We start from the raw sequence: 21,352 nt of genomic DNA on the forward strand, positions 1-21,352 counted from the left end.
GTGCTAAGTGTAGGGGACACAAAGAAAGGCAAAAACAGTCTCACTTCTTAAGGAGTCTAATGGTATTCACCATGCAAATAAATGTGCACAGTTTTTATACACACACACACACACACACACACACACATCACACACATAAAATAGATGCAAGATAAATTTGATATTATCAACAGAGGGAAAAAACTACATTAAGACATGGAGAAAAGTAATATGATTAAGTAAGGGTACAGAGAAAAAAAGATCATCCAAATATTAAAAATACTTTGGGGAGAACAAACAGAAGTCCAGAAAGAGACACAGACAAGCAGGGCATTTTTTGTTCCTTTTATATTTGATCTGCTTTTGTTCTAAGTTGAGTTCACAATTTCACAACCAACCAACTTTCTATTCTTTTTATATTGAAATATTCATATTTGTAAGTTTGTTAGTAAAGAATAAAATTTTAAAAGTAAAATAAAATGGATTGGATTTTATGGCCACAGCCACTATTTAAGACTATTCGTTAATTTGCAAACTGAGGAAATCACATAACCCTCAAGAGCTGCAGAATGGGCTCTATCAGAACTCTGGTGGAGTTTGGCCAATCAATTACTTTTCAGACTCACAGAATCACACATTTTGCAGAGATTTCAGAAATCTCCTCTTCCAATTGTATTCTGAGCAGGTATCAGGGATTACTTTAAGATATCTCCACAAGATATTCATTCAGACTTTAATTGAAGACCCTCATAGACAGGAAACTTGCTCCCTCCTGAAGTTACCCATTCTATGTTTGAACAGTTTTCAGTCTTAGAAGGGTACCTACGTGGTACAACAGAGTAACAAGCTTAGCGTCAGGAGGACTCATTTTCCTGTATTCAAATCTGTCCTCAGACCCTTACTAGCTATATAACCCTGGGGGAATCACTAAACTCTGTTGGTCACAGTTTCTTTACTTATAAAATAAGCTGGAGAAGAAAATGGCAAACCACACGGGTATCTTTGCCAAAAAAAACGTCAAATGGGGTCATCGAGATTCAGATATAACTGAAAAACAATAATAACAATTTTTAGAAAGACTTTGTTTACATGGAAGCAAAATATCTCAATTTCTATTCATTGTTTCTAAATCCATTCCCTGGGTCTTAGAAAAATCAATCTAATACCTATTCTTCCAAAATCCACAGGCTTCTTTCTTTCTCTTTTGTGCCTTCATTTCCTTCCACTTCAAGGCTGCCCTTGAGGTTCATTTCAATCGAGATATAAACATTTAAGGATTGGGAAAAGAAAGAGAGAGCCCAACATACTTTTCTTGGGCTCTACAAATACAGTGATGAGGGTTATAAGTGCTTTTAGGGTTGTCTATAATTCACAACTGCCCTTGGAACTTGAAATAAGCCATTTGGCCATCCCTTTAAGTGATGGGCTCATTTTTCAGTGAATCCATTATATCTTTAATATAGGCACTTCCTCCAAGAGTACAGGCAGTCAATAAACATTTATTAATTATCTACTATGTGTTAGGAACTTTGTTAAACTCTGGTGATACAAAGAAAGGCAAAAGACAGTTCCTGCCCTGCAAAACCTTCTCTAGAAAGCCCGGGGTCTATAGCATTTCTTTCTAGTTTAGCTCCTCTGGCTGTCAGTTTGCTATTTTCTGTTCCTGATAGACAACTGGCTCATCTCTCCATCTGCTCAGACACCTCTTGGACAATGCTTTTTTGTGACAATTCTTGAATGAAAATCACAGTATCACAAAATCTGAGTTGGAAGGGACCATATAGTTCAACTCAAAGAGCCCCAAGTCATCATTGTTGATGTACCACAGAGGCTATTCTCACGATGAGTCTTTCGGTTGCCAAATTGGGTGACCTACGTCTGGGACCCTTCAGAATGCAGTATTTTTGGAAGAATACTTATTTTGTTAAAATGGGCTGAAAAACCCAATTCTTTTTTAATAACCTTTTGCCCAGCAATGAGCTATTTATACATATCAGGGGCTACTAATGGAAAATCATATTTGGTCTTGGTCATTACAGTCCTATGCAAATTGTAACATTTTGTCTCCCAAATAGAATATACATCAAAGTCTAGTCGCAGGAAAAATTGTCTAGAATGGACAGGAGCAATAAATTCTGCAAATATGGCAGACGCCAACCCTTTCCCTGATGCTGAAAACTATTCTTTCTTCACCAGTTCTTGGAATGCAAAAATAAAATGAGAAAATGCCTTTAAATTAATCTCTTTCTGCCTCCATCCCTTCCTCACCTATTTAAGGGATAGCAATTGTTTTCTGAATTCTATTTAGAAGACAAATTTGCCATTTGCTGATGTCAGTTCAGCACGTGAAATGGACAGGAGACGAGGTTGCTCGTTGGCTCTACGGCATCCTTGTAAGAACTGCTCCAATTCTGCCTCAGCTACAAATTAGCAACGTAACCTTGGAGACATTTCTGAACGTCTGGATATTTAAGTCTATTCAGCTATAAACTGCAGTGCAGCAATGAGCCCGAGTAATGCAAAGCTGTGTATGAACTAGTTAGATAGTGTTTTTAGTATAACATATTACAAGGTCTATTAAACGTCTTGAAAATGAGAACCTTTGATATTCCCTAATAAACATGCCCCCAAATGTTTGGCAATGCTTTATACCCAATGGGAGCTCAACAAACATATTTTGTTTAATGTTTCAATATTTTTTCAGTGATTTGGAGGATGTTATTATGTTTCTTTGAATTTTCTTTTTTTCTAGTGAGTGATGTACTTTCAAATAAAAAAAAAAACTATTGCCAGTAAATGAATAAGAAATTATTTTATATGAGTCATTTCTGTTTGGCTTGAAGGCATACTTCTTATTTCATAAATTTTCTTAAGTTGGAAGTATTTATTTAATAAAAAAGAGTTAGAAGTGAAATTGAAATGGAAAGAAAATAACAGTTCTATTATTTCATTTTAAAAATTGGGAAACTGAGGCTTAGAGAGATGAATTTGCTTTTGTAAGGTAGAAAGTTTGTGACAAAATTTTTACTAGAATTCCTAAAGTACCAAAAGATGGCTTAATAAGACTTACAACCCTCTTTTTTTTCAAGCAAGAAATGATTGTTTCCCAATAAGAAAGTCAGCAATAAAACTCATGGTCTCTGACAAATGTATGTACACACATGTAGATAGACAAGAAAGAAGCATGTATACACACAGAATCACACACACATAAAAGAAGTATGAGTAACAAATAGGGTGAACTAGAAAGCTGGGAGTCAAGTTTAATGTCAGCTGAAAAAATATTGCATGGAATGGATGTACCCTTGGTTTTTCCAATGTCAAAAACTCCACAACTTTTTTAGTTTTATGATCAAAGGTGCTATATTCTAGGCATATATAAAACTCATCAAATTTTCAAAGTCAGTAATTAGCCAACTGCACTGTCATGTTCTGCTTTTGATATGCTTAATCTATTCAATAAATCAGCAGCAATTATCAGTGACAACATACACCCTGCTCAGTAATAGCTTTTCCTCCTGTTTTCATATTAATACTAGGCTTTCTGGGGACGGAACTTCATTGCACAAATTATATGGTAGCTGATTCTACATCTGAATATGGGAACTGATCACTTTTCAAAAGCCCATTAGAACTTACTTTGCTGAGACCCACTTTAGATACTTACTGAGTTATATAGGAAAGTTATTTAATTTCAGAGCCTCAGTTTCCTCATCTATAAAATAAAGATTATCAGAACCTTCCTCCCAGGGCTGTTGTGAGGATAAAATAAAATATTTGTAAACTAATGCATTATATAAATGTTAGTCATTGTCTTATTAACATCATCATCACATAAAGGTCACACAGACAGTGAGTGATAGCAGTTAGATTTGAATTTGGATCCCTTGCCTCCAAACTCATTTCTCTTTCAAAATAAATAAATGGAGCATTAGGCATCTGGCAGAACTGTTGATCTCATCCCACCATGAGAAACTTCAGAAACCTCCTTAAATATTTCATTGCTGTCTTACAACTTTGTCGTACCAAATGTTGCCCCCAAAACCAAACAAACAAACCAAACCGGGTCCACTGACTAGAGCAGAGTGAATTTGGAATCAGAGGAGCTCTCAGCTCTTCTACTTCTTACTCTTGTGCCCTTGGCCAAGTTATTTGCATTCATTACACTTTAGTTCTTTGAACTGGATGAAGAGACCTCTCAAGTCCTTTTCTCCTTGATGATTTTATCAGAGTTGGAAGCAATTTTATGATACAGGGTTTGCACAGGGTTTCACTTCCTGTTATAACCCTCCAAATTAGCAATTTATTTCCTTGTTGGTTAATATGCCAACTTGTTTTGATTAATTTTGACAAATGATTTTTCTGCCCAGTGGACTGGACATCCAAAGGACAACCTAAGAAGCCACTCAGCCAGTCAATGAATATTTATAAGTTGCTTCCTAAGTGCCAGGCAGCTGGCATTGGGGCAGCTAAATGGTGCACCTACAAAATGTCAATAGTCCCTAAGTGAGATCTTTAAGAAACATAGGTTGAACTTTAAAAATTGTTGATACTTTTTTGGGGGCAAACTTAATAGGTGTAAATGGAATACGAAAAAACCAAGAGACTCAAGGTATCAATGGCTTTAAGTTATCAGGAGAGCCAGATTTTGACTTAGACTAAGCAAGAATTTCCTAATAAGTAGAGCTGTTTAAAACCAAATGAATTATTTGCAAAAGCGTGAATTTTCTGTAGCTGTAATGTTTAAATTGAAAAGGGGCTATGTCCTTCAAGATAGGGATGGTTTTCTGAAATTCTATATAAATCAGAAACTCACAACCATCAAAACAGCTATGGCCTATTATAATGAATTAGAACTTAGAGATAAGAAGTTCCATGAAGAAGGTCCCTTGGACCAAAGAAAACCACTTCATTGTTAAGATAAGTATAAATTCTTATAATAAGGCCATGGTCTTACTAAGAAGATCTGACTCCGACATCTCCCAATGTGGATATTTTGGTAGATGCAAATACTGTCTATATCTTGAGATTTCTTCCAAAATGAACCACAGAGCTGTACTAAAGCAGTTTGGCAATGAGGTTAGGTGATCTGAATGATATTATGATACTAATTTCATCTAAGTTATATAAGTTGGAGAGTTAATAAAAAATAATAAAAGTCATAGAAATAATTTCTGATTTTATCAACTTTGTACAATCCCTAACCCTATAAACATACACATACCTGCCTATTTCTAGGCAAAATTAGCAATGTGAACCACCAACACAGGTCCCCCCAATAGAAAACAAAACAAAACCAAACCTGTTCAAGCTCCCAATGATTTCATGTGGATTTTCTATTTTGACGGGTTAACCAATTGAAGTTTTGAGAAACGACCATTCCTTCCTCTTGTAGAACTCTCTGTAGTTTGCAAAGGGCTTTCTATCTATTACCTTTGTCATAGACTTCATTACATTATAATTTTACTAGTGAGGAAATTATAACTCAGAGAGGCTCTGGTATTTGCCCAAGTTTTCTCCGTCAGTAAGTAAAAGCTCAGACTAGGGCCATCTGTCTACAAGAGTCCTGCATTGTATTATCTCACCAGAGCCCTTTCATTCTGTAGACCAAAATCCCCAACCTGGAAACTGCGAGAAATATTGCATTAAATTAAAGAAAAGGTTAACCTGTCTATTCCTTACATACTTGGCTGAGTTATTAGGAATCCAAATGCTACAGGGTCTCTTTGTTTATTAAAAAAAAATAGCAAAAGTAGACAAAATGACAAGCTGAGAGGTATTTAAAATATTCCAGAATGCTTCATCCTTTAACTTGTGATAAAACTACTTTTTTTTTCTTCTTTGAATAATTACTTTAGATATTATTGAAAAGGCCACCAAAGCTTGATGTATAATCCAGAGGATAGAACAGAGAAACGATTTCCTACTTCTTTCTTTTGTTCGAGTCTAAACAAACTCAAGAATCCTTTTAGTGTCAGGCAGATTTTATTCAGTCCTGCCCTAAACTAAGAATCCAAACTTTTACTCATTTAAGATATGGTGGAGCAAAATATGAGAGAAATCAGAATGACGAATAGCAACCCTAAAAACAATCAATAGGTGGCAGATACTGGTTCCCTCCACTCCTCAAGATTTCTTTCATTGAAAAGAAGTAAAGACATAGGATACTATGAAGAACCCTTTGGTATTGGGAAAGTAATGATTATTCTGTAATATTTATGAGAAATGCTTAATAAAAATTAACTAAGCCAGTGTGGGTTGGGATTTAAGGAGAAAAGATGTGTTCATTCTAATTAGGTTTATCATCAGATTTCCCCCCCCCCTCAGGAGATATGTATTTTTTGAATAACCATATTGACTGATTCTATTGCTAGGCAAATAGTAGATTCAGAGTCTAGCAAAAATAATGTAAATTTAGGGGCAATAATCAGTGTTTCTGGTTAGATAAATAATTCACTTATAAAAGTCACCTGGTTCCTGATTGCCAATCTTTTTGTGAAGAGAATATTTTTTTTTTGCGAAAAATCTTCAATAATTATCCATTATATACTGAAAACATTTTAATGCCATTACACAGGTTTCAATATTTTCCACAATCTGTTGTTCCTTGCCTTCCAGTCTTATCTCATCTTATTGCTCTCTTCACCCTTTCCCCTTTACCTAAAAGACTGCTCTTTGTCCAATAAATAAGTTCTCTATTTTCCTCCCTCCACTGTTTGCTCATGCGGTGTCCTACATATAAAATAAACTCCCCACCAAAGTGCAAGTGTCACCTTCTCCATGAAGCTTTCTAGAATGGCTCTCTTGATACTAATTTTTCTCCTTGAACTTCTTGGAGCATCTTATTTTGAGATACTTATCATAATACTGTATATTATCCTTGAGGTTATGGACCATATGTCATGTAAACTTCGTATTTCCACAATCTATCACAGTTCTGTACATATAGGAAGTATGACATAAATGCTTGTAGAAGCTTTAAAAAAAGCTTGAGAACTCTGGTCAATACAGTACAATTTCAGAGACTAATGATAAATCATGATGTTACCTCCTAACAGGGAGATAATGGATTTAGGGTGTGTGTGTGTGTGTGTGGATGTCACCAATGAAGAAAGCACTTCACTTCTGCATTCCTCAGTTTCTTTAACTGTTAATGGAGATAATAATAGTATATTATCCCTCTAATATATAGTATATATGCTATGTATATAACTACATATATCATTACACACACACACACACATACTATAATAATAGTATAATATCCCTCCCTGGCTGTTGTGAGGCTCAAATAAGACACTATATATTAAGAAACTTCTATATAAATATTATTATTAATCTATTAGGTATACTTGGATGTTCAAAGGGCCATAAGTGGACAAACAACTAAAAAGATTTAGAATAAGATACATTATAAAATTCAATGAAAATTATTCTGAGAATAGCTATTTTGGATGGCAGAAAAATATTGAGGTCCCTCAGGGTTAGCTTTGCATTTCTCAGTAATTATTGTATCGTAGCTGGACAGACGTGCCAGTAAAAAAAGAGAGCTGTGGCTGCCAGTTCTTACAGCACAAAAGGCCTTTATCCTGGGCAGGTGTAGTTGGTCCCCCGTGGAGAGAAGCTGTTTTGTCTTTGCACTGAGAAGTGGACAGAGCAGCAATATTCTATCTGCTGAGGACAGCCCTAGACATTCATTTTCTATAGGCCGACTGTCTGAAACTATGAAAGGTAGGGAGCTGAAACCCTCAAGAGCATAAGCAAACCATTCTTATCCCACTCCCTTCATTAGGGAAGGAGAAGATTTTAATCCTAATTTAGAAAGGGGAAACAGCAGCCGTGACGGATTAAATGACTCTTTGAAAGTCTCAAATGAGTCAGCCCAAAGCACAATATCAGATTTTAGGGCTTGAGGGAAACATTTCCTATAAGCAGAGCATGGTACGCTCTCATTTTCTAATTGAGGCACTCAACTCTGGGACAGACCCAGGCACTACTTTTTTTTTTCTTCCACATGGAACTTCACACTCTAAGTTTTAGATACAAGGAGGGAAGAGAAAGGAAGGGAGGCAATATATACCAAGATGGCAGAAAGTAGCCCGCACTTCCTGGCTCCCTCAGATCAACACCAGATCAAGCCTCTCACTGGGTTCTGGAGTGACAGAACCCACAAGTATTTGGAGTCTAACACATTTCCAGCTGAGGATATTGTGAAAGAGCTTCAGAAAAGGTCTGTTTCAAAAGGCGTGGGGAGGCGGCTGAGTGCAGGGATGCAGGGCGAGGTGGCAGTGATGCTGTGGGAAACATACCAGGAAGTTTTTGGCCAAAGAACAGCAGCGTGGGCTTGTCCTGCTTCACAAGCCCTCGGCTGACCAGCCATGAGGCATTAAAGCAACTGAAAGCCAACAGTGAGCCCCCAACCTCAGAATAATGAGCACTCGGCCATGTTCCCCTAAGGAAGTCAGCAGCCCCAGCCCCAGGGCAACATGAAGCTACTGACACCTGTAAAGGAACCTTTGCCCCAAGAACAGACTTCAACCTTTACAAATGAGCAAAAAAAGAAAAAGAGCTCTGACTGTAGATAGCTACAAAGAAGACCAGATCTCAAACTCCAAAGACACTAGAGGCAAATGATCTCTGGATGAAACCCCAAACAGTGACATGAGGTGGTCTCCAACTCACAAAAGATCTTTAAAAGAAAGAAGAAAAATGGGGAAAGGAAATGAGAGCTCTGGAAAGGGAAACAAAGAAATTATCTGAAGAAAATCATATTTTAAAGAAGATTTTTGGCAAAATGAGAAACAAAATCAACTCCTTGAAAAATAGGATTTTTGAAATGGCAAAAAAAAAATCAAATGAACAAAACAACTCATTTAAGAGTTCAATTTGCCAAATACAAAAGGAAATTAAAAAGCTAATTAAAGAAAGCAATACACTAAAAATTAAAATTGAATAATTGGAAGTGAATGACTCAATGAGACATCAAGAATTAGTCAAACAAAATAAAAAAATCAAAAATAGAAGTTAAATTTAAAATACCTTATTGTAAAAATAACTGATCTGGAAAATAGATCTAGGAGAGAAAATCTAAGACTTATTGGACTGCCTGAAAATCATGATTAAAACAAACAAACCAAAAAACAACAACCTTAAACAACATATTTCAAGAAATCATCAAGGAAAATTGTCCCAATGCCCTAGAACCAGAGAATATACCATTCACTTCTTGAGACCTCCAAACTGAAAACTCCTAGAAATATTATAGCTAAGTTCCAGAATTGTCAGATCAAGGAGAAAATACTGCTAGCAACAAGATAGAAACAACTCAAATATTGAGGAGTCACAATCAGGAATATCTAGAATCTAGCAGTTTCCACTTTAAAGGATTGAAAGGCCAGCAATATGATATTCAAGAGGGCAAAGGAAGTTGGACTGCAGCAAAGAATCAGCTATCCAGAAAAATTAAGCATTATCTTTCAAGAGACAAGATGGATATTCAATAAAATAGGGGATTTTCATTTTATTTTTGGTGAAAAGATCAGAAATGAACAGAAAATTTGATCTTTAAAAACAGAACTCAAGAGAATCATAAAAATGTAAAAAAAGAAGAAAAACCTATGTTCTTTAAAGGTTAAAATATTTAAATACCTATATGGGAAGATGACATGCCTAACTGAGAACTGTATATTTGTTAGGAATATCTCAGCAGGCATAGTTATAATTTGATTTTACTGTGGTGATATAAAAAAGAAGCTAAGGGTGGGAAAAGGGATTGAATTTGAAGAAAAGGGAAAGGGAGGTAAAGTGGGATAAATTACATCACATGAAGAGGCAAAAAAGACCTATTACATTTGAGGGAAAGAAGGGAAGGGGATGAGCATTGTGTGGACATTAATCTCATCAGATCTGGTTGAAAGAGAGGATATCAAAAATATTTAGTTTTTACAATTTTTTATTAATTAAAACTTTTTATTTTCAAAATACATTCATGGATAATTTTCAACATTCACCCCTACAAAACACTGTGTTCTAATTTTTTCCCTCCCTCCCCTCCTCCAGTAGGCAAGTGATATTTCTTATCAAAATATTTAGTTTAATTAAGGAAACTTGTCTCCTTCTATAGGGAACTAAGGAGGAGAAAAGGAAAAAGAAAGGGTAAGGTAATAGAAGGGAGAACAAAGTAGAAGGGGAAAGAGATAAGAAAAGGGGGAGGTGATGTAAAAGGGGGAGGCAAATTGAAGCAAGTGGTGGTCAGAAGCAAAACATTGATGTGGGGGGAAAGGAGGAAAGATAAAAACATAACTTGGGGAAAATAAGATGGCAGAAAACACAGTTAGTGATTTATCTATGAATGTGAATAGGATGAACTCTCCCATAAAACAGAAATGGATAGCAGACTGAATTAAAAGTCAGAAGCTTACAGTATGTTGTTTACAAGAAACACATTTAAAGCAGTCATACATACAGAATAAAGGTTAAAGGCTGGAGCAGAATCTATTATGTTTCAGCTGAAGTAAAAAAAAAAAAAAGCAGGAATAGTGATCCTGATCTCAGAAAAAGCAAAAGCAAAATAGATCTAATTAAAACAGAGACAAAAGGACACTATATTTTGCTAAAAGTAGATCATGAAGTAATATCAATATCAAAGTTTATGCACCAAGCATTGCATCCAAATTCCTAGAGGGAAGGTGAGAGAACTGTAAGAAGAAACAAAAGACAGCAAAACTATATTAGAAAGGGATCTCAACCTTACTTTATAAAACTGTAAGAAAGAAGTTAAGGATTGTAAATTGAATTTTCGAAAGGTGAGGTATGATCAACATTTGGAGAAAATTGAGGACAGAAAGGAATAACTTTTTTCTTGGAGGCACAAGAAACTTACACAAAAATTGACTATGTATTAGGGCATAAAACCCTAACAATCAATAGAAGAAAGGTAGAAATAGTAAATCATCTTTTTCAGATCATGATGCAATAAAAATTACCTATAATAAAGGGCCAGGGAAAAATAGACCAGACATTAATTGGAAACTAAATAATATAATCCTAAAGGATGAGTGGGGGACAGCTAGGTAATGCAATGAATAGAACACCAGCCCTGAAGTTAGGAGGACCTAAGTTCAAATTTAGTTTCAGACACTAAACACTTCCTAGCTGTGTGACCCTGGGCAAGTCACAATCCCAACTGCCTCAGCCAAAAAATAAATGAGTGAATAAAACAACAAATCATAGACATAATAGATAATTTTGTCTAAGAGAATGACAATAATGAGACAGCATACCAAAATTTATGGGATGCAACTAAAGCAATTCTTAAGGGAAGTTTTATATTTCTACATGCTTCCTTGCATGAAATAAAGAAAGAGAAGATCAATGAATTGGGCATGCAACTAAAAAAGCAATTACAAACAGCCAATTAAATACTAAATTCTGAAAACAAAATGGGAAATTAAAAATAATAATAAGAAAATTTAAAATAAGAAAATAATTGAACCAATAAATAAAACTAAGAGTTTTTTGGAAAAAAAACAATAAAAAGATAATCTTCAGTTAATTTAATTCGAAAAAGGAAAGAAAATCAAATTGTTAATATTGAAAATGAAAAGGTTGAACATTCCACCAATGAAGAGGAAACTAGTGCAATAATTAGAAGTTATTTTGCCCACGTGTATCCCAATAAATCTGATAATCTAAGTGAAATGGATGAATACCTACAAAAATATAGATTGCCCAGGATCAACAAAGGAGGAAATAAATTACTTAAATAGTCCCATTTTAGAAAAACAAATTAAACAAGCTATTAATAAATTCTCTAAGAAAAAATCTCCAGGGTCAGATGGATTTACATGTGAATTTTACCAAACATTTAAAGAATTATTTCCAATACTATGCAAATTATATGGAAAATAGGGGAAGAAGGAGTCCTACCAAATTCCTTTTATGGCACAGCTATGGTATTGATACCTAAATGAGGTAGGGTCAAAACAGAGAAAAAATTATAAACCAATTTCCCTAATTAACATTGATGTAAAAATATTAAATAAAATATTAGCAGAGAGACTATAGCAAGTTATTCCCCAGGATAACACACCATGACCAAGTAGGATTTATACCAAGAAATGTTCAATATTAGGAAAACTATTAGTACAACTGACTATATCAATAACCAAACTAACAGAAATCATATGATTATTTCAATAGATGCAGAAAAAGCATTTGACAAATTCCAATACCCATTCTATTAAAAACACTAGACCAGTGATTGTCAAACTTTTGTTTTCAGTATCTTTATCCTATTAAAAATGATTGAGGATCTCTCCAAAGCATTTTTATTTATCTGGGTTTTATTTACAGACATTTACCATATTGGAAATAAAAACTATTTTTGAATTTGTAGACCCTCTAAAAGGGTTTCAGAGATCCCCAGGATTCTCTAGACCATACTTTGAGAATCACTGCACTAGACAGGATGGGAATAAATGTAGTTTTCCTTAAAATGATTAGTAGCATCTATTTAAAACCATTAGCAAGCATCATATATAATGGGGATAAACTAGAACCATACCCATACATAGAACCATACATCAAAATTGTATTAGAAATGTTAGCCTTGGCAATAAGGGAAGATAAAGAAATTAAAGGAACTAAAGTAGATAATGAAGAAATCAAATTCTCACTCTTTGCAGATGATATGATGCTATACTTAAGAGAATCCTAGAGAATCACTTAAACTATTACAAACAATTCACAACTTTAGCAAAGTTGCAGGATACAAAATAAATCCACACAAATAATCTACATTTTTATGTTACCAATAAAGTCTAGCAGCAAGAGATACAAAGAGAAATTCCATATAAAATAGCAGTAGATAATATAAAATATTTGGGAGTCTACCTGCCAAAAGCACAATTACAAAACACTTTCTACACAAATAAAATCAGACAATCGATTGGAAGAATTCCAATTAAATTAATTTACTTATTAAGTGCCATACCAAACAGTCAAGAAATTACTTTACAGAGCTAGAAAAAATAATAACAAAGTTCATCTAGAAGAAAAGGTCAAGAATTTCAAGGGAACTAATGAAAAAAATGAAAATGAGTGTGGCCTAGCTGTACCAAATCTAAAACTATATTACAAATTAGCAGTTATAAAAACCATTTGGTACTGCCTGAGAAATAGAGTAGCTGATCAGTGGAATAGCTTAGGTTTACAAGACACAATAGTCATATAGTGTTTGATAAACCTAAAGACCCCAGCCTCTAGGATAAGAACTCAGTAGTTAACACAAATTGCTGGGAAAATTCAAAATTAGTATGGCAGAAACTAAGCACTGACCCACACCTAATACCACATACCAAGTAAGGTCATGTGAGTTCAGGATTTATACAGAAAGAATGATATTATAAGCAAATTAGAACGTAGGATAGTTTACCTCTCAGAACTGTGGAGAAGAAAGGAATTCATGGCCATAGAAGAACTAGATTGCAATGCAAAATGGATAATTTTCATTATATTAAGATAAAAAGGGTTTGCACAAACAAAATGAATGCAGACAAGATTAGAAGGGAAGCAGTAAACTGGGAAAAATTTTACATCCAAAGGTTCTGATAAAGGCCTCATTTCTAAAATAGAGAATTGACTCAACTTTATAAGACTACAAGCCATTGTCCCATGGATAAATAATGGTCAAAGGATATAAATAGACAATTTTCAGATAAAGAAATTAAAATCATTTCTAGTCATATGGAAAAATACTCTAAATCACTATTAATCAGAGAAATGCAAATTTAGACAACTTTGAGCTACCAGTACATATTTGTCAGATTGGCTAAGATGACAGGAAAAGATAATGATGAATCTTAGAGGAGATGTGGGAAAACTGGGACACTAATATATTGTTGATGGAGTTGTGGACTGATCCAAGGAGAGCAGTTTGGAACTATGCTCAAAGGACTATCAAACTGTGCATCCCCTTTGATCCAGCAATGTTACTACTAGGCTTGTATCCTAAAGAGATCTTAAAGGGATCTGTATGTGCAAGAATGTTTGTGGCAGCAAAACTGGAAACTGAGTGGATGCTCATTAGTGAAAGAATGGCTGAATAGGTTATGTATGTGAATGTTATGCAATATTATTGTTCTGTAAGAAAAGACCAGCAGGATGATTTCAGAGAGGCCTGGAGAGAATTATATGAACTGATGTTGAGTGAAACACAAATCACCAGGAGATCACAGTACACGGCAACAGCAAGACTCTGTGATGATCAATTCTGGTGGATGTGGCTCTCTTCAGCAATGAGGTGATTCAGGCCAATTCCAAATGCCTTATGATGAAGAGAGCCATCTACAGCCAGAGAGGACCGTGGGAATCAAGTGTGGATTACACCATAGCATTTTCACTCTTTTTGTTCTTTGCTTGCATCTTGTTTTCTTTCTTATTTTTTTCTTTTTTGATCTGATTTTTCTTGTGCACCAAGATAATTGAATACATTTGTATACGTATATTGGATTTAATGTATTTTAATGTGTTTAACATATATTGGATTACTCTCTGTCTAGGAGAGAAGATAGGGGAAAGCGAGGGAGAAAAAAATTTGAAACACAATATTTTGCAAAGGTGAATGTTGAACATAGAGTTAGAAAAGAGTTAGTCTCTGTCACTAATCTCTTGGAAGTAGCAAGGCTGTGACTTCCAAAGATCCCTGAAAGTCTGAAGACTACTTTAGTGGGGTGAGAAAGCTCCAATAACCACCACTACTGGCATCTGGCTTCCAATGCACCACCAAACACAGAGACATCTGCAGAAGTAATGGAAAATCTGATGATGCTCTTGATACAAATATGGTTGGGTGATAGATGAGTCTAATTAAATATAAGAAGTTCTGAAACACATCCCGCTAGGATTCTTCATTCTACATCTCTTGCAACTTTGATAGTTGCCTCTGTAACTGCTTCCCCAACTAGCACAGCTGTCCTTCTTAAAGAACACTGGGGCATTGTGAAATAAATAATGGATAGAAAGCTGGTCTTGGGATTCCGATGACCCCCATTCAAATCCCCAATTTGGCACTATGTCCACAGGCAAATCATTCAAGTCCTCCATGGCTCAGTTTCTTCGTCTATAAAATGAATGTAATTGTACTTTCTTCACTGGGTTGATGTGAGGCATAAATAAAATAAAATAAATAAAAGATAAAGCACAAAAGAGTGCTAGCATGTCAGCAATTATTAAAAGGGAAAAATCAAATATTATAAATATTACAAATATTCTAAAAATTGAAATTTTTCTTTTATGTTGTAATACAAAGAATGTGAAGAGATCCAGAAAAAAACTAAAAAGAGGAACTTAAGTGAAAAAATATTGAGCTCTCAAAGCATATCTTGTAAGAGTGGGATTAGTTCATTTGTGGCAATTTCTAGAATCTCTCCCCTGGGAATTGATAGGGCAGCTGGTCAATTTTTAAGTCAAAGCCATACACAAAATAATAACTGCTCTAATCCTATTAAATACATATTACCTAATGCACATTAAAACCCCAGGCAGACTCAGGCCTAACAAAGTCTCCTTTGATTCATTGCTTTGGGATAGAGATGACCCAGGGCTCCAAAGGTAAGGGCAACTCTACCAGAAAAGACCAAGACCTGGTGGTAGAGTCGAGGGATGGCCCATCAGCCTGGGCATGTTGGCCAACAGGTGATGGACTTAGTATTATCATTATCAGTACTGTTGTTCCCAAAGCATCTCATAACTATCCCGGACCTTTAGGGAGGCTGGAGAACCAGCCAGCACGTGGGGCAGATCCTGCAGTATTAAAGAGTGAATGGCAAATACAAAGTTTAAGGCCATTTCTGTCAGATTTCATCACAAATAATTTTTTTTTTTACATTTTTGGAGCATTCTTCTAATCCCTTCTATTAAGGAAGTCTAGCACTATTTTTACATCAGAAAGAAAGGAAGATAGTAAAAAGGAATAATAAAAATAAAGAAGAAAGGAAAAGGGGGAAGGAAGGAACAAAGGGGAAGGAAGGAAACAGGAAAGAGAAGGAAGGAGAAAGATGGAAGGGGAAGAAAGCAAAGAAGAAAGGGGAAGGAAGGAAAAATTATAACACTAAACATTTGTATAGATTTTTAAGATGTTTATAGATTCTTATATAGATTGTACAGCTCTGGATGCTTAAGATTTGCAATAAATTTTAGGAAAAGATAAGGATTGAAAGGGAAGCTAAGAAAGAGAAAGAAAGAAGAGAAGGAAAGAAGGGAGAGGTAGGAAAAAAGGCAGGAAAATAGTATTATTTAATTTTTATATGGTTCTAAGTTTTGCAAAACACTTTTTGGAATAGAGGAGAAAGAAGGGGGAAAAAGAAAGGAAGGAAGAAAGTGTAAAAGGAAGAGAAAAAGAAGAAAGGAAAAAGGGAAATAAGAAAAAGGTACCATATTGCCCACAGGCCTTGGAGTCTGAGCAATTCCTAGTGAAGTGGCTCTTGTACAAGGCTTGCTGCAGAGACACCGGCTCAAAAGGTTAATGATTGCAGTAATCACTATTTAAATTTGCAACAAATGGAATGAAAGGAAGCCAGACCCCAAACTGAGAGAGGCCCTACTGTGATGGAGATAGCATGACAACACAGTGGCAGTCTAGGAAAATTGGGAAGTTTGGATTTTTCCCTCATAGACTTTTGCAATTTTATATCTAGGGAATGGTAAAATGGAAAAAAAAAAGTTAACTCACTATAAGATATTGAAGTTAAATTGAAGATGCTAAATTTCAAATGAATAAAATATCAGTTTCAGTCCCTGATTATCCTTCTGTTCGTGTTTAGCATTTGCCAAGACTTGGTATTTTATATATCGTTGTTTTCCCCGCTCCTGCTGTTTTGTGCTTTTCTGCTGCTGGAGGTTGATGAAGCTGTGGGTCGAGTGTTCTAGGTAGTCCTGTCTGAGGCAAATGGTATTTCTTATAATAGGAATAACTTAAACTGCTTCAAGCTGGCTTTCTTTAAAAAATGCATCTCTTTGTCTCTGTGTCTCTAATCCGATACTCTTTCCACCAAAAAAGGTCAAATTTAGCTAGCTGTTTACAGTTTAAAAACAAACAAAATCTCTTCTCTATAACAATTCTTTGGCCAAAATTACAAAATGAAGCCTCTGAAGACAGAGGTGATTTGTCCACAGTCGTACATCCTAGAAGTCATAGAGCTAAGACTCAAACCCAGTTCTTATGGAGCCAAAGTTACTGTTTTGTCCACAACACCCTAAGCTGTCTTTCCATTGTGTGACAAGAGGGAAAGGGGACATCTGACAAAGTCAGACGATCTGGGCTCAGGTCCCAATACTTTCACTTACAAATCAACTTGGCCATGACCTTAACCCTCATTGTGTTCGTTCCCTCATCTGATGATCAGTGAATGAACCATCAATCATTAGGTCATTATGAAGCACCTTCTACACCTAGGCTCTGTGCTAAACACTGGAGACAACAAGAAAGATCAGACAGTCCTTAGTCTCCGGGAGTTCCCAGTCCAAGGGAGGAGACAACGTGTATACAAGTACGTACAGACAAGAGACATAGAGGAGAAATTAGAGATAATTAACAGAGAGAAGGCCCCGGAATTAAGCAATATCAGGAAAGGCCTTTGGCAGGAGGCCAGGAGTCAGAGATAAGGAGCGAGAGAATTTCAGGCAAGGGGGGCAGCAAGTGAAAAAGCTGGAGGCCATAGCATCTTGTTTGAGGAATAATAAGGCTGTCACTAAATCACAGAGAATGTGAAGAGGGGAGCATAAGAACAAGAGGATGGAAAGAAGGAAGACTCTAGTTTATGGAGCACTTTAAAAGCCAAAGATTTTATGCTTCATACTGAAGGCAATAGGGAACCCTGGAATTGATTGAACAGGGGATTGACATGGGCAAACTGAACCTTCAGGAAGATCACCTTGGAAGCTGACTGAAGCTTGGATTGGAATGGATAGAGACTTGGGGCAGGGAGACCAATCAGCAGGTGACAACAATAATCCAGGTAGGAGGTACACATTTGAGAGAAGTTCTTAAGGGAGAAACAATGAAATTTAGCAGTGATTGTGTAAGGGCTGATGGTGAGAGGTTATTTTTTGGAATCTTGGAAGAGGACCATGAGATCAGAGAGGGGGTACCATGAATTGCAGGTGAATTGGATTGACGGAGAGCTGGACAAGGTCACCTGCCTCACTTTCCCCTCCAGAGCCATCGGGGCATGTAGATATAGATTGGGATGATGGAGATGGTCCTGGCTGCAGTGGGAGATGACACTTAGATTGTTTCTGAAGGACTGGGAAGGTAGAGGGATGTTAGGAAGGCCTGAAGGTTCAGAGGAGGGGAGATTATAATGAATTCAGTTTTAGATATCAGGGTAAGATATCTATAGGATAGTCAATTCAAAATGTCCAACAGACAGTAGGAGAGGTTGAGCAAGAAGTCAGGAGAGATATTAAGGCTAAACAAAGGCTTATCTGCATAGAGATGATAGACTGAAACCACGGGAGCCAATGAGATCTCTAAGTGTAATAGTGCAGACAGAAGGAAAAAAAGAATGAGAGAATTGAACGATATAAAATGCATATAAACATATCAATCTTTCTTCACTTACACCTAAAAGTGAATTGGATTGGGATGATGCACACTGCCGGGTGCATAGTAGGTACCACTTACTTACCTATTACTCATAGTCTCTCATATATCTGCCATAAGGAGTTCACCCCCTATTTCAGGGAGTCTGATTTTTCTGATATTGCATGGATGCCAATGGAACATGTGTATATGCTCATTCTTCTCTGCTTAGTAAGATAATGCTACTGACCCAACATCGTTTAAGCTCCAGTCTGGGCTTTCTTAGAGCACTAGAGATGATTTTGTCTTTCAAAACAGATTGTAAACTCTCTGAGGGCAGTGACCATCTCCTAGCATAGATCTCAGGACATAAAAGATTGTGGGATGATCCAAAAACCTGGTTGCATCTTAGGGTACAGCCTCTCTTGTAGACAAATGCTTCTATTCCAGACACATCTTTTTCCTGCCTTTTCTGGAAATGTCCATATTGGAAACTTCAAAAATAAAAACAAAATCACTGCATTTTCCATTCCCTCTGCCACCTTCTAAAACTCACGGCTCTCCCCTTCCACGGTTGCTTTCTCTAATGTCTGGCATTAAATGCTTGGCAATGCAAAACCACCTAGAACAGCAGCAAATATCTGGGGAATTCTGTCTCTGAGTAAGCAGCATGGTCTAATGAACCAAAAAACAAAATCCCTATGTCTCAACACAGATTTTGTATCAGCCCTTTTAAAAGATACAAAACATGTTTCTCATTTCCTCCCAAAGACTTCATCTTTTGGGCCCAGACTGCGGCTGCCAAATAATCACCAATAAAGGGCTGGATGGGATGATGACACTTGAGGTGGTCAAAATAGCCTCCAGAAAAACTAAAAACAGGAATATGATGACAGACATCGAGCCACTGGACAACATATAATAATAAGGATCAGCATTACCAAGCTCCCCGTCGAGTGAAATCCAAGTGCATAATGGATGGATGATATCCCTACTTGGCAACAGAGCATCTCATTCTACCAGATTAGTCTGGCCTCCAATTTGATCTGATTCACTTTTTGTTTATTTTTCAGTTTTGACTTCACACTCTTAAGGATTTTACTGAGATTTGGAAGCTCAGGGTCCGACCCAAAGTACTCACGTTCTTGAATCCTCGGTAGAGAATCTGAAGTTCCTTCTTGGTGAATTTGCTCTGGGCTTCCAGCAGTTCAAGAGCTTCTGGTCGATGCCGTACAGTGGCCATTTCCATTTCATCTTCGACACTGTCTGTGGAAGGAAACCAGAAGGAGAGCCATTGAAAAATTCAATTGATGCAAATCTCATTTCATGATTAGAACCAAGACGAAACTTCAAACTGAGCAAAACTCTGTGAACATCAACTTCTTACAAAAGAAAATAGTCTTTCACTAGCAAGAAATTTATTTTATTTTCTCATTTTTCAGTACTGCTAAATTGGGTTCAAAAACAGATGGAACTTTACTTCATTGCAATATCATGAGGCACAGAGGACAGAGGGTTAACTTTAGAGTTAGAGAGATGTCAAGCAACCACAGGCCTGTCTCTGGTAACTACTCTCCATGTAACCTCTCAAAGTCCTATGCGACCGTCTAAGATTTTAAGTCGCAGACTGATTTCCAAACCACCATCTAGACACTAAGCCATCAATGTTAATTCTCAGCTTCAGCACTTAATGAGAGCTAATGCATCTGATTATAGAATTTTATAACTGGAAAGGAATCTAAAATATTATTTTACAGAGAAGGAGACTGAAACCAACAGACTATAAAGACTTGTCTGAAATCTAAGATTAGATGTCAGTTCTCCTAATTGAGACCACTGAATTTTTTACTACTCCATGTCCTTCATACAACAAAAATTCTGAAGAAAACTCTCTCTCATTCTGAGTCTGTTTCTCCAATATATGTGACTCAAATTCAGGGAAACATTAAAAAAAAAGATAAAAATTCATTTGACTTAAAAATAAAATTATGTGTCCAAGGGAAGGACAAAGGTAAGAAGAGCCAAAAAGGGTTTGACAGAGATCTGGTGGGATATGAGAAAAATTATAAAGGCCAAGAATGGGATTTTTGATGGAAGGTGATAATAATGGTCAAGAAGAAAGGTAGGGATTAGGTGACAGGCTGGAGTGGAGAACTGGCTGGAAAAGCCAGTCTAGGGACCACTCAGGTATATAATCTCAAAGTGTAATTCTCTCTTTTCTCTGCTCAAGTTTATTTCCTAATGGCTGAACATTCTGGCAGACATGTTTTCTACAACACAAAATAGAGACAAGATGGCAGCTGGTATTTCTTCAAAATTCTATTGTTCCAATGTTCATGAGGCAAAGAAGAGCACTTCTAATGGGAAGAACTGGGCTCAACTGCCACTAATTATCCATGGGATCTTGGACAATTCATCTGCCTTCTCTGAACCTCATTTTCCTCATGTTTAAAATAAGATGATGAATCTGACATGATTTCTAGGGACCTTCAAGTTTCATTCCTATCATCTTCCAATCTGGAAACAAACCCTTTCTCTCAGAATCTCGGCAAAATGAGCATGAGATGTACTACCTCCCTCACTGGGCTGTTAGGAGGATCAAGTAAGGTAATATACAAAGCCCTCTCTAATTGTAAAGTGCAATAAGAACAGCAACTCTGATTATCATCCCTCTCTTGAAGGTCCCGTTCCTACAAAGTCACCTTGGCTCTTAGCTGTGCTCATGGGGAAGAGCAAAACAGAATTTTAAATTCAATTTTCTAAAATGTCTTTAAATCACAGAGTGGCCTC

At 36.2% G+C, this 21,352-nt stretch overlaps 1 protein-coding gene across 3 annotated transcripts in view; it reads right to left on the reverse strand.

The window, feature by feature from the left end:
- Nucleotides 1-21,352, reverse strand: part of KCNIP4 (potassium voltage-gated channel interacting protein 4) — a 1,018,244-nt gene that overhangs the window by 71,340 nt on the left and 925,552 nt on the right. For all 3 annotated transcript variants that reach the window (XM_051967626.1, XM_051967628.1, XM_051967627.1), the window contains one exon: nucleotides 19,704-19,828. In XM_051967626.1, coding sequence (XP_051823586.1) covers nucleotides 19,704-19,828 — 125 coding nt within the window. The remainder of the gene's footprint in view (nucleotides 1-19,703; nucleotides 19,829-21,352) is intronic.

The sequence above is a fragment of the Antechinus flavipes genome, chromosome 6 (assembly GCF_016432865.1).
Source record: "Antechinus flavipes isolate AdamAnt ecotype Samford, QLD, Australia chromosome 6, AdamAnt_v2, whole genome shotgun sequence".
NCBI lineage: Eukaryota > Metazoa > Chordata > Mammalia > Dasyuromorphia > Dasyuridae > Antechinus > Antechinus flavipes.